We start from the raw sequence: 13,516 nt of genomic DNA, 5'->3' as shown, positions 1-13,516 counted from the left end.
AAAGAGTGTCGTACTTTTAATTGAATTTTTAAATTCAAAATTTAACTTCATCCTGCTGCATCTCTTACTGGCTTTTTTTCTTTTTTCTTTTTTTCTTTTTATTATTTTTAATAAGACGGTGTTGTGGTGTAGGAGGAACAGCACGGGGGGTTCAGGACACACTCATTTTTCCCAGGCTGATAACCAATATCACATGTTCTAGAATAGCAGGAGATTTACACTTGTTTCAGTTTCCCAGTTGTGGAGTTACTTGAAGTAACAAAAAAGCCTTTTATGTTCTGCCTGGATTCACTTGTTTGTTTTGTGTCTCTATTGCTGTTCTCTAGAAATGGCTTTGGAGACATGCCCTCCCTCTGTGATGTAGAGATGGTCAGACCTGGACGGAAGCAAAGCTCTCAGAAAAGAGTTTCTAGTATCCTTTTCCCGTAAAGACTTTTCATCTCTTTGTTACTTGCTGTATTCACATGGAGCGTGTGTTCTTACTACTGCTTTGATTTTGAGCACGTTGAGAATGTTTTCAAATGTACAGCAAGTTGATCTTTGTTTTTATACCCATATGAAGTGAGGAATGTATTATTATAATGTGAAATTGTTCTCTGATTTGTGAGGTATTCTGAAATCAACGTTTTGCTATTGAACTTTCTCGTGTTTTCCACTTCTGACGTGTGTTTTCTGTGTGGTATTTTCATGCATTAAGAAGGAGAAAAGTTCAAAAACAAAACTATGATTGCAAAATCTAAAAACTAGTAGGGAGGGATATTAGTGACTGAGTGAAAGTATAACTAGGAAATCTGGATGAGTTTCATTTAGAAAAATGCTATTAGTTCAGCAACATGGTATATTACCTGGCCTTTGCAGGAGTACTTAGGCATAAGCCAAAATATGCAATTTGCCTTTTCACAGAATAGTATTTCCTCTAAATGGAATTTTCTCTCTCCCCTTCTTTTCTCCCCATTGAGGGAGAGCTTTTTTAAAAATGGTTTCTCTAGCAAAAAGCAGCTCTTCATGGGGTAAAAGTATTCTCTTTGGTCTGAACCTGTTGTGCTCACATCTCTGAACGTGATTTTTCCTTTCAAAGTATTCATAATTGTTTTGAATAGAGCCAAAAGCATGTTTAGGAGAATGTTTCTTAACTTGTTTATTAATCAGTTCTTTCATCCTTGGATGACACTATTGGAAACATGACACCCAGAGGACAGTTGATTTCCCGAACTCCTGGTTCGTTGCTTCACCAGCCAGGTAAGACTGCTTGCTATCTTTAGTATTTAGTTAAAGGGATAATATGCCCAGACTTCATAATTTATAACAATTCATAAGAAGGAAGACATGGGCATTCTGTAGTGGGTCCAGTGAAGGGCCATGGAGTTGATTAGGGGGTTGGAGCATCTGGTGTATAAGGAGAGGCTGAGAAGAGCTGGGGTTGTTTAGCCTGGGAAAGAGGAGGCTCAGGGATCTTGTCAATGTGCATAAATACCTGATGGGAGGCAGTGAAGAGACAGCCAGGTTCTTCTTGGTGGTGCTCAGTGAAAAACCAAGAGGCAGCAGGCACAACAGGGTATGCTCTGTTTAAACATAAGAAAAAGACTTTTTTACAGTAAGGGTGATCAAACACTAGAACTGGTTATCCAGACAGTCTGTGGAGTCTCCATCCTTGGAGATAAACAAAGCTGACTGGACAAGGTCCCGAGCAACCTTTGTAGTTGATGCTGCTTTGGGCAGGGGAGTTGGAGCAGGTGATCTCAGGAGGTTCCTTCCAACCTGAACTACTTGGTGATTCTGTGGTTCTACAGTTGAACACATTTCAAATATGGGATAAAAAAAACATCTAGTAATAAACATCTAGTCAGTGTATATGTTAATATATTATATATTTATGCTATTGCTGAATGCTAATGGATTTTTGCCTGTCGGTTTTTAAAGGGTATTTGGGTTTCATTTTCTTTGTTTGGCACAAGATTATGTCCAGTATCATTTCAGTTTCTCTCAAGTACCAAGTTGAAACTGATTCTTGCCTTACTAGTCAACAGTCTGTTGTGTTTCCTTCTTTTTCACAACCTTCTTTTGGTTTTGCAGTACCTTTTAATTCTTTAATTCTTCTTTAATTCTCTTTTTCATCATCATCTAGCCTATATGTTTTCCCGTCAAGCTCCAAGAGAATGGTTGCACTTTCTGCTTCTCCACATCTTTCTTTCAGGACTGATTGGAGATGGGTGATGTGTTAGTTGTTTTAAGAACATTGTGTGTCATACTGTGATGGTCTGAGAGCACTTAAAAATCAAGTAGCTCTTTTCCCCCACTTTTGTCTTCAGATTAGAATATGTGTATACCATCTTGACCGTTGTCTGTCTTGAGTGAAGATTTTATTTCAGTTAGTCTGTTGATCTAGCAGTTTCCCATTATTTTGTGATGATGAAGTTTCTGTTCTGTCTATTTTCAGAAAGCTCAGCACTGCAGAAATTCAGTAGGAGGTAGAGTATAGTTTTCTTTTTCAGCAGCTAGACAGTTGATGCCAGATGAATGCATAGATCACAGATGCAAAATACTCTGATCAACAAGGTTTCAGATTGAGCAGTTGTTTTCATTTGTATGGTCACTCAGTACAGAGATGTTACATGAGGAGATGTTACTAGACAAGATACTCTCTGTCGACCTAACTTTTTTTTTTTTTTGGACTTCAGAAGGAGGATTTGTGGTTTCTTAAAATGCTGATTCTCTCTGCAGGCTTCACTGGATACAGCTGACAGTTATCCATATGTGTGGCTGTGACTTATGATAAACTTTCTTCAGACAGCCTTATGAGGCAGTCCTTAGAAAAGGTCTACTATTTGACATTTCTGCACTATTTCATCCAAAGACTTCTACACTTCTTCATTACAACTCTGCATTACTTCTTGGCATCCTGGCTTTCTTCTGTTTCATCTCTGCTGCTGCATCATACAGGTTTTGTGAGAGTCACAGGTGTCATCTGCTACATAGGCCAGAGCTACTTCCCTTTCAATCGTCTGGAGTTTCTGCCACAAAAAAAATCATTTTCACTCCTGCTTCTGTTCCAGTTCTATAGTCCCTTTCCTGTAGTGGAACGTTTAAAGAGTTCTCATGAAGTGCATCCATTATCTACTTTCTGGAGGACAAGGTTTTTTTGCTTCCTTTGATGTCAGTAGCTCCTAATTGTGGATTTGGGAGTATTAAGAACTGTATTTGAGGATTATTCAACATATTTCTTTTCTGCCGCCCTGTAAATACCTAACTCTTGAGTATGTTGTATCATACGGGTAGGAGGGTTTATAGCAGTTATTTTCTGGTTCCATGGAGGAGAATGGTGACCCATTAACAATTTAAATGCTTTGATCTTTAACTTCAGACTCAGATTGTTAATGTTACTAGCCATAATTCTAGTTCTACAGATAGAAAATTGATGGAGTCTGATGGAAGCTGAACATTCTCTTTATTTTGTGATAGTATATACTGTTGTAGATTCCAGCAGTCCTCAAGTGCAAAAGGAAACATTAAGGATCTCGATGCTGACTGAAGCTGTCTTGGTATCAAGACCTGCTGTTGAGAGTTGTACAGGCACTTCTTTCCAAATGTGCTACCGAAACTTCAGGACTAACTATGTGTCGTTCCCTTGTTGGCACTGTTGACACTGCTCCTGGTTTGTCTGTCATTGTCTTGATGCAGCCAATGATTTTAGATGGCTTCCCAGGCTGTTTGTGATTGATAAGGTGACCAAAGCAGCTATCCTAGTGCCAGTTGTGTGGTCTGTGCGAAGGGCTGTGGTGGTGGGGCTCCCTGTTGTAGGATGTGGCATTTATCGTCTTGTAAAGCAGTGTTTCCATTTTTAACACAGGTCACATATTCCTGGGAACGCTAGACAGTGCACTGATGTGCAGGAGTATCTGGAGCAGATGTAGTGCTTTGGTAGAGCAGACTTGTTGCCTTTTGCTTTAAGGGTTTGTAGACCAATTTCCAAGAAAGAGTGATGGGAGATTTCTCATGATTTATGCTTGTGGTATGAGCATACTGACAAACACTTTAGTAACTGAAGTGTGTCACATATTCAGTGCATAAACACGCTCACATTCAACTTGGCTTCAGACCTCTCTCTGGAATGCTGTTTCATGTGAGGAAGAACTGAAATTACAATATATATGCTTTGTCTTTAATTTTATACACACCCTACTTGGAAAGCTAGGAGTGGAGTATGCTCCATGCTTGGTGAGCAGGAGTTTTGTATAACCCTAGTGTAACTAGATGTGTAGATTATTAAGTTCTATTATGGGAAATTAACCTTGTTATTTCTAAGTGTCACTGGGCCTAAGTCTTGTTTTTCATTTATAATTGGCATTTGTGGGTTTGGTACAAGCCTCCTGATGGAAGGAGGATAAAGATGGACAGGAAGAAGTTACTTCTGCATCAGTTTGGTTTGTTTCCTGTGTGACTGAGCGAGGCTTCATAAATACTTCAGTCTTTGTTACAAGATTTCCTTTTCAGCTCCTCAACAGAGCATGGTGACCTTAAATACTTCTTTTCAGAAAAGGCTGTCTGTCTTTCAGGTACTGCACTAAGTCGAAGCTCCATGAAGTCATCAAATGTGTCGTCCATCCTGGGAACAGGAGGGAAATCTCCTCTATTTCTACCAAATTCTGGACTTTTCGACAATCTGTCAATGGTAATGTGGTTCAAGCACCTTTTTCTCTATTATTTCTGTGAAACTTAAAAGAAGCTACAAGTTTACAGTGTTTCAGTGTTGTTTGCACCAAGGATCAACTGTGAGTGGTATAATGGTAGCTTGCTATCACTACTGTTGCTGCTTGCTATTCTGGTATTATTTACTACTGTGATGTTCCTTGAGATGATGCAGTGAGGAATAATAGAGGATTTTAAAGTCTTGCTAAATACACCATGTGTGTTAAGCTAGTCCTTATAACTTCAGTTTGTGACTACAAAAGTCTCAACTTTGTTTACAAATTCTTCAAAGATAATTGTTCTATTCAGGAAGTTAAACCTTCAGCGTTTTTCTAATTTTAGCACTCTCCAGTATTAGGCTTCACTTGGATGCTCAAGTTTGGACTTCAGAGAACAAGCTCTTCTGATGACTTTTCAGATTATGTTGATTCTACTGTAATAATGTCTTTGGAAAAAACACTGAATAAAAAAGTCATCAGTAGAGACGTCTGAAGTATTCTATCTCTGTTTACTTTTAGATTAACTCAAAACAAGTTAAGATCTCTTTCTCTATGTGCATTTTAATTCATTCTCCCTTCTGGTTGTTCCTACAGTTTGTCACAGCCCATTTTTTCTTTACCAGCTTCCACGGCCCAGTTGATCAACACAGAGCTTTGTCAGTGAAGTACATTTTAGGTTAGCATTTACTGCTCTGACTTGAATCCAGTTTAGATTAGCAGGAGGAAACCTGGAACTAGACGAAGGCTTTCACAAGAGGATGATGGCAAATGGACTTAAGAATTATGTCTTGTGGAAATTTCCTTGCTGGTAGATAAGACCACTCATCAGCCCTTTTTGTATTTCCCACAATGACTGAATACAATTTTACTGGAACAGAGTTTCTTGTTTTTACTCTACTGTCAGTGCTATAGAGTTCTGTTCTGGCTGGCTAGAGGGTAATAATGGCAGAGGGATACCAGGCAAGAGGAGTTCTCTGGGTAGAAACTGGGGCATAAAAGGAAGAATAACAGGTACATGTCCACAGTTTTTAGTTATGCTTAAAAGACTGCTACACAAGGTCATCTGGTTCCCTGGTTGTACTTGTTTGGGTGGGACCATTTTCATAGAATCATAGAATGCCAGGTTGAAGGGACCTCAAGGATCATCTGATCCAACCTTTCTAGGTAATACTGTAGTTTATGTGAGATGGCTCAGCACCCTGTCAAGCTGAGACTTAAAACTTAATCCAATGTGGGGGAATCTACCGCTTCCCTTGGGAAACAATGTTTGACTGTCCTCATGGTGAAAAACTTGCGTCTTACTCGGAATGTCCCCAAGAGCAACCTGTGCCCATTACCCCTTGCCTTTTCTATGTGACTCCTTGTAAACAGGGAGTCTCCATCTTCTTGGTAGCCACTTTTTAAAGTACTGGAACATTGTAATAAGGTCTCCCCAAAGCCTTCTTTTCTCAAGGCTGAACCAACTCAGTTTTCTCAGCCTCTCCTCATATGGCATGTTCTCCAGTCCTCTCATCATCCTTGTGGCCCTTCTAGGACCCTCTCATAAGAGTCTGGAAAAAGATCAACCAGTGGCACATCTCTGGATCTTTGTGTAGTATTAATTGCTGCTCAGAAAGCAGTTGCGGTCATGGGAACAGCTATAGGAATCTGTCCAGTCAGTGTAGTGTATGTACAGTCTATATTCTGGTTTGGCCATTTTGCTGCTCTGATGTCAGATATGTTATCAGGTAACTCCCTTGAATTACCCCCCCAAAATATGTCTCTATTTCCTTCTCTAATATTCTGGTATTTGCTGTTATTTTAAACGTGTTGCTTCAGTCGATCAGATGGTTTTGAGCAGTTCACCAAGGAGGTTAAAAGACTAGTAAATGGTTCCAATTAAAATTTTAACTATTTTGCTTAACTTTTCACAGCTGCTTTACAACCTAGTCAGTGTTATCCTGTCTTTTTTAACTCTGAACAACAAAATACTAAGAAAACTATCATAATGGAGTATGGATCTTTGGAGACATTTATTTAAGATGGAAAGTGATACATGGTGTTTTAAAGTAGACAGTCTTACTAAATTAGCTTCTACTTTAGTTATTTCCTGGGGAAAAAAAAAAACAACAAACACAACATTGAGAATTTCCTTTTTCCAGATACATTTTAATCTTTTCAGAGCTGTTTGTTAAAAGCATAGTTGCATCTTATCTATAGGTAGTCATTTAACTGTTAACTTTCATAATTGCTCTATTTAGACCGTTCATATAGAATGAAAAAACTTGGACCTCACCTTACAGTAATCTGAGATTGCTCTCTGTTTTTCTTACGTTCTTGTTATTCTTTTAGTTGGATGAAAGTAACTGGACAATGGCACTTTCACCTCAGCAGCCAGGAGTGTTTGTAAACCTAGACACATCCAACATGACAGAAGATGTCACTATGAGTGCTGTACTGTTGCGTGAGGATGATCCTGGGGAAGCTGGTGAGACAATCAGAAGTTTGCATAATAGTTGACCACATTTTTTTATTTGTGGAATATAAATACGTATTTTTTTCCTGTATTATTTTGCTGATATTTCCTTGTGAAAAACAGTTGAGTCATATAAGTTCAGAAATCTCTTCCAGTTAACAGAGTTTTAAGAGTTTCTCTCTGTGGAACCTGATGGCACAAGTGGGATGCTCTGGTTGTGTGAGGTGCAAACTGGTTTAGTTTTGTGGAGATAAGCAAGTAGTTTTGTTAAAAATTTTGCAAATGACAGGTTTACAGCAAAAGTTTTATAATTAATTGTCTTAACTCATAGCTTCTGTGTACCTTAGTTGATAAGTTCCAGCTTTATGGAATGTAAAGAGTTCATAACATCCTTGTCCTTGTTTAGATTTACAAAATATTAGATGCCTTGTCATCAGAAGGATTTTTTTTTTTAGTCCATTGGGTTTTTTTGCTGAGTTGTGTCTGGCTAATGTGACTGTTTCTTAAATTTGTTGTAGCTACTATGAGCATGTACTCAGATTTCCTACATTCCTTCCTGAAGCATACATCAACTACCATTTTCGAGCTTGTAGATGAGTATGAAAGTATTTGCAACAGTCAGGTAAGTAGTTTGCTTGGTTTCTTATTTATTTTACAATCCCTTCCCAGAGTAGTATTGCTATTTTGCTTTATGCCTAGAAGTCACAGTGCGTAACATAGATACTTTACAACTTCCAGCTGATTGCAGTCATGAGTCACTGAACACGAGCATTGAATAGCACCTCTCTTTCTTCATACACTGTTTTGGCAAAAGAATACCCATTGTGTAGCTTGCTGCACACTAAAAATGTCATTGGGCTGCCATTCCACTGCAAGTGACGAGTGACAATAAAATTGAGCAGATATATAGATATTTTTGTTAATGATAATAATCTGGATTAAAAAGTACATTTTTGGTATAAATAAATCTTTGTACTATGACAATTTTAAGAGTTTTCTGCTATGTTACTAACAAGCTGGCAACAGAAGGCTCAATGTTAGATTTAATGTGTCTCTGCTTTTAGGCAGTTTTTTATTTGATTGGCTGTTGACTGACAGTTAGGAATCAGTGGGGTTTGACAGTTTGAAAATAAGAAATTGTGATGTTTCTGTCAAGAAGTGTTGGTCACAAAAGAGAGAGGTGGACAGATAATTTTTTTTAAGAGACTTCATACCTGTGTCTATGTTTAGAAAAGGTGTTCATGGTAGAAGGTTGGTAGCCTTGTTTGTGCAGTTTTATTGCTAGGGTTGAGTTGGAGAATGTGGAGATCTTTAATGAGGTGCCTTCCACAATTGTGTCCCCAAGTAGGAAGCAGACAAGAGAGGAAATTAAATGTGAATGTTATTATTTTGTGAGATGGTGAACTTCTGAGCTGAAATGGATAAGAAAGACTCTTACATGCCTCCTGTTTGAGGATGTGGATATCATCTACAAGATCATGGAATACTGAGTAGTTGTTTTAAGCCATGTGGAATTGAGTGAAGTTGACTATATGTTCCCAAGGTACTACAGAAGTAGAGTGAAGCATGCTGCTTCTTGGATGTTGCTGATGGGGCTTGGGATGGCGATAGAGGGACAAGCCTGAACTCTAATGCTGGCCCTTGGCTGCACCCTGAGATCAGCATGGTGGCTCCTAGCAGCCATGAACTCTTCATATTTTATAGGAGGTTATAGGAGGGAATGGAAGGAAAATCATCCTCCTCTTGTATCATGATGGTACACATAATTCTTTTCTCCAAATCTGTTGTTCATCTCTCACTTGAAAACTGATTAATATAATGATGCCTGACAAATTGGATACTCCTACAATGTAAGAGTTTGAGGTTGTTCTTGGAAGTAATAGGAGCTCTGGAACTAGCTACTTCTGGAGAACACTTGATTGTCTTAAGTTTTCTTCATAATCACAGAATGTTAGGGGTTGGAAGGGACCTCTGGAGATCAAGTCCAACCTCCACTGCCAGAGGAGGACCACCACAGAATCTAGGGCAGGTCACACAGAAACACATCCAGACAGGTCTTGAAAGTCTCCAGAGAAGGAGACTCCACAACCTCTCTGGGCAGCCTGTTACAGTGCTCTGTCACTCTCACAGTAAAGAAGTTTTTCCTGATGTTAAGGTGGAACTTCCTGTATTATAGTTTGCATCCATTGGCCCTTGTCCTACCACAGGGCATGACTGAGAAGAGACTGCCCCCTCCTTCTTGACACCCACCCTTCAGATGTTTATATACATTAATAAGATCCCCTCTCACTGTTCCCTAGACTAAACAGCTCCAGGTCTCTCAGCCTTTCCTCGTAATACAGTTGCTCCAGTCCCTTAATCATCTTCATAGCCCTCTGTTGGACTCTCTTAAGTAAATCCCTGTCCCTCTTGAACTGGGGAGCCCAGAACTGGACAAATACTCCAGATATGGTCTCAGTAGGGCAGAGTAGAGGGGGAAGAGGACCTCCTTCGACCTTAAATGAATAAAGGAAATCAATTTAAGCAGTAAAGGAAAATATAGTTTATTTGCTGTTTATGTTGTAAATTATGTGGTAAACAGCAGTTTGGGTTTCTTCATTTAACAGAGCTAGAAAGGAAAGGGTATCCTTCAAGCACTGGTAAGTGCAAAAATGCTGTCACTAATACCAGTAGAGCTCACTTTGCTTGATATTGGTGTATATGGAAAAAAAGTTAGGGGATTTGGTGGTTTGTTTTTTGGTTGGTTGTTTCAGTGGTTGCCTTCTCTCCCCCACCACCCCAGTCTTTTGGTGCTTTTTTATTGATCAGCATAAGTGTTTTTCATCCTAGGTTTGTACATGGCACTGCAAAACAAAGCTACTCTCTGGGGTTATGGCCTCTAGGCTGTGTTAATGGTATTTTGTAATAGTTAAGGGAATTTATGGTGTGGAGCATCATCTACCTCTTTTGAAGATATGGTAATCACAACTTGGTTGTTGAAAGCTTTCAGGATAGTGAAAAGATTGCTTGAATGGCCAAGGAAAAAATACAATTATGCACAGTATTAACTACTTATAAATTTGTTTACTGCAGGTGAATATACTAGGGAAAATAGTTTATCGGGCAACTCCTGGACAGCAAAAGTTTTCAAAAACTGCCAGTGTCTTGTGGCTCCTGAAGCAAGAGATGGTTACTTGGAGACTGTTGTCCTCACTTTATAGGTAATTCCTTTGAAAAACACTATATTTTTGTACAGAGCTGACTTTCTTGGATATATTTTTTATGAGTTTATAAATATGGAGTGAAGCAAGTAAGTACCTATTATTAATCTGTTTATGGAACTGGATACTGATATATGTATCTGTTTATTTTCTATTTACAGAAATTAAAGTTGTAAATAGACCTATTTTTACGAACTTCTTTTCCTAGTATTTTAAAATAACATTTTTGTAAATATGTTTTTAAGTGCTTTACTTATGAATTCTGCTGAATTTTGTCAACTTTATTTTAATCATTAACATTTTGCACTGTCATTTCTAGAGACAGAATACAGTCTGCACTAGAAGATGAAACTGCATTTGATATCACAGTAAGCTTGCTCTTTTTGGGATTTTTTGTTAAGCTATATAATAAACTAAAAATAAGCTTGTGGTTTATATTTACAGTCTCAATATTGCAGCCACACAAAATTCAGCATTTGAGTTACTTACTATGGGTTCAGTTAGGTGTTCATGGATTTGTGGCCATTTTTCTTTTCCATGAAGTAATAATCATCTTTTTCTTGAATAGGTTTTAACATCTAGTGAAAAGACAAATGTAGACAACTTGTTTCAGAAGGACTCACTTGTTCGACAAAGCCAGGTAGGATGGAAAGATTTTAATACGTACATGGAAATAGATCAGTAGGTGATTAATATTTATAACACTAGTGCTCTATGTACTTTATTAAGCAGTTTGTAGCACTTCTATCTTTATACTCACTGAAGTTTGTTATTCTTTGTATACATAAAAATTATGCTCTTTATTTTCTAAAGATAGTTTGGAGAGGATGGGGGGCTGAGAGCTATTCCCGTTTGTAGGATCTGTTAACTCTTGCTGGTGATTAATAAGATATTAAGCAGCACTGTTGTAACTGCAGCATGTAGCGAGAATTGGAGATCAAGTGCCTAAGCAACCTTCATACTTGATACTTAAAATGAAAGTGGAGTAGTCTTAAGGATGTGTGCACCTTTGGTTACCATATAGATAACGAGTAGATCCAGAGATGAGAGGATAGCAGTTAAAATATTAGTTATTGCAGATTTGTTTTAAAAATGCAGTTTAATTTTATTGCAGCTGGTGGTTGATTGGCTAGAGAGCATTGCCAAGGATGAAATTGGGGACTTCTCTGATAACATCGAGTTTTATGCAAAATCTGTATATTGGTGAGTTCAGACTTCCTTTGCATATGTGCTCCCATCAAGTGTAAGATTCACAGCCACCGAATCACTGCTAAAAAGAAGTACATTTTTAAAAAGTTGTTCAGTTAATTCACTTCCTTTCTTTAATTTCTTTGATGTAAAAATTGAGGTTTCCTTCCTATCCATCTGCTTTTAGGAGGCAAGGATGGAAGGAAAACCATCAGAGTCACTTAATTTCATCTTAACCTGGATGCAGATTTGGTTTTTCATAATAAAACACAGTAAGAAATGGCCTCCCGCTGATCAGCCTGCTATTTACACTGGATAAAACCATTCTTACTATGTGTTTCTCAAAGGTGGCCACTTCTTTGGCTGTAGTTTTTGTCTGTGTAAATCCTTGTCATCACTGTCACTGATGCTTCAGCAGAAGCCGTTTTTGCAATCTATGTTATCAATGATGGGTTTTACAGCAGAAAAGCCCTGCCTTTGATTCTAGATGCTTAGAATAAACCTTGTTTTAGTAGCCAGTGGATACAGGCTTTTGTAAATTATGTGTTCATCCTAAGTTGAATTTCTGTCCCAGACTGACTTTATAGAGAATGCTAATGGAAAATTTTCATCATGCAGAGATCAATTCATAGTTAAATACATGAATGGTTAAAATAATGGATGATTTTGAAAGAAATCAAAGCTATATCAATTGATTCTTGTATTGTACTTGTGAAATGTTACATTCTCCCAACAGTAACGCAGTCCATTGATAAACCAACCAAATTGAGCGTGTCTTTTCTACAGCCATATTCCATGCAACCAAAAATATCTTTCAATATTTGTGTCTTATTAAAAGATCATTGCTAAAAAAAAAAACAAACATTTTTCTCAAAAATGTTTCACTGCTTTCAGGGAGAACACACTACATACTCTGAAGCAGCGACAGTTAAATACATACATTGGAAGTTCTCGAGCTCTAGTAACAGAGTTGGTAAGTATTATTTTTCAAGAAGATTTGGTTTCAAAATTAGTTAGAGCATATATGGTATTTTCACATTTTTAGATAGTTATACTATCCAAAAGTAGTTACACTATCTAAAAAATGCAAAACATTATGCTTTGGAAAAGCTGAAAATCAGTAAATTGTGAGGCAGGACACCTCTGGAGTTCATTTCTGGGTATGTGAACTTCTGTTTTCTTTCAGCAGTCGCTTTGACACACACACCCACACATCCACTCCCAGTCACAAGTACCTGTGGTCTATTTGTTGAAGTAAATGGCTTTATTAGTACTTCTTATGTTTGAAACAACTGATGTTCTTAACCAGAAAATCTTGTAAAACTCTTTGAAAGCCCTTGCAGGTAAGGATGTGCTGTCTTTATGGAGTAACTAGTACAATGAAACCAAGTCCTGATGGGATTCTTTGAGAGCTACTTTAGTAAAAGCTTAGAGGAGAGAAAGCAAGTTAAGAAAGGACTGTCCAGCAGAAGGAGATAATTAACTGTCTCATTGAGAGCACAGCAGTCCTAGAAGGTCAGTTCATTTGAGGAGTTATCTGAGGTATTGACTGGCTTGAGAAAATCTGTTTAGATTAAATACTACAGATGTGAAAAGGGAAAGGATGCTCAAAGGTGAGAAGAGCTGGAAGATGGGAAGTTCAGGCAAAAAACAAAGTAGTGGAGTAAAATAAAAATTGCACTGGTGCCTTCTGATAGGAACAGAGACAGAAAAGAAATAAAATTAACGAGAGAGGAAAGACAGGGAAGTATCATGCTACATGGATTGTACAGATTGTTGTGCTAATATGAAAAAGTGACTCCAAATTATAAAACAGAGCAGGAAATCATCAGAAGAGGCATCTAGGCATTATCTGGATGGATGGTGACAGGTTTTTTTCTTGTAGGATCCTGATGCTCCTATAAGACAGAAACTGCCACTTGATGACTTGGACCAAGAAGATGATGCAAGGTTATTGAAGTATCTCTTCACTCTCATCAGAGCAGGAA

The 13,516-nt window shown here is 38.0% G+C and overlaps 1 protein-coding gene across 1 annotated transcript in view; it reads left to right on the top strand.

Annotated features, from left to right (window-relative positions):
* The first annotated feature begins 342 nt into the window (after positions 1-342).
* NUP107 (nucleoporin 107kDa) overlaps positions 343-13,516 on the top strand; it is a 27,154-nt gene continuing 13,980 nt past the window's right edge. The window contains exons 1-11 of the mRNA XM_009997732.1: positions 343-412; positions 1,150-1,239; positions 4,554-4,669; positions 7,017-7,152; positions 7,659-7,762; positions 10,213-10,340; positions 10,660-10,708; positions 10,909-10,980; positions 11,455-11,543; positions 12,423-12,501; positions 13,414-13,514. Coding sequence (XP_009996034.1) covers positions 343-412; positions 1,150-1,239; positions 4,554-4,669; positions 7,017-7,152; positions 7,659-7,762; positions 10,213-10,340; positions 10,660-10,708; positions 10,909-10,980; positions 11,455-11,543; positions 12,423-12,501; positions 13,414-13,514 — 1,034 coding nt within the window. The remainder of the gene's footprint in view (positions 413-1,149; positions 1,240-4,553; positions 4,670-7,016; positions 7,153-7,658; positions 7,763-10,212; positions 10,341-10,659; positions 10,709-10,908; positions 10,981-11,454; positions 11,544-12,422; positions 12,502-13,413; positions 13,515-13,516) is intronic.

The sequence above is a fragment of the Chaetura pelagica genome, unplaced genomic scaffold, assembly GCF_000747805.2.
Source record: "Chaetura pelagica isolate M959 unplaced genomic scaffold, ChaPel_1.0 scaffold314, whole genome shotgun sequence".
Lineage (NCBI taxonomy): Eukaryota > Metazoa > Chordata > Aves > Apodiformes > Apodidae > Chaetura > Chaetura pelagica.
This window is presented reverse-complemented; position numbering and strand designations above follow the sequence as displayed.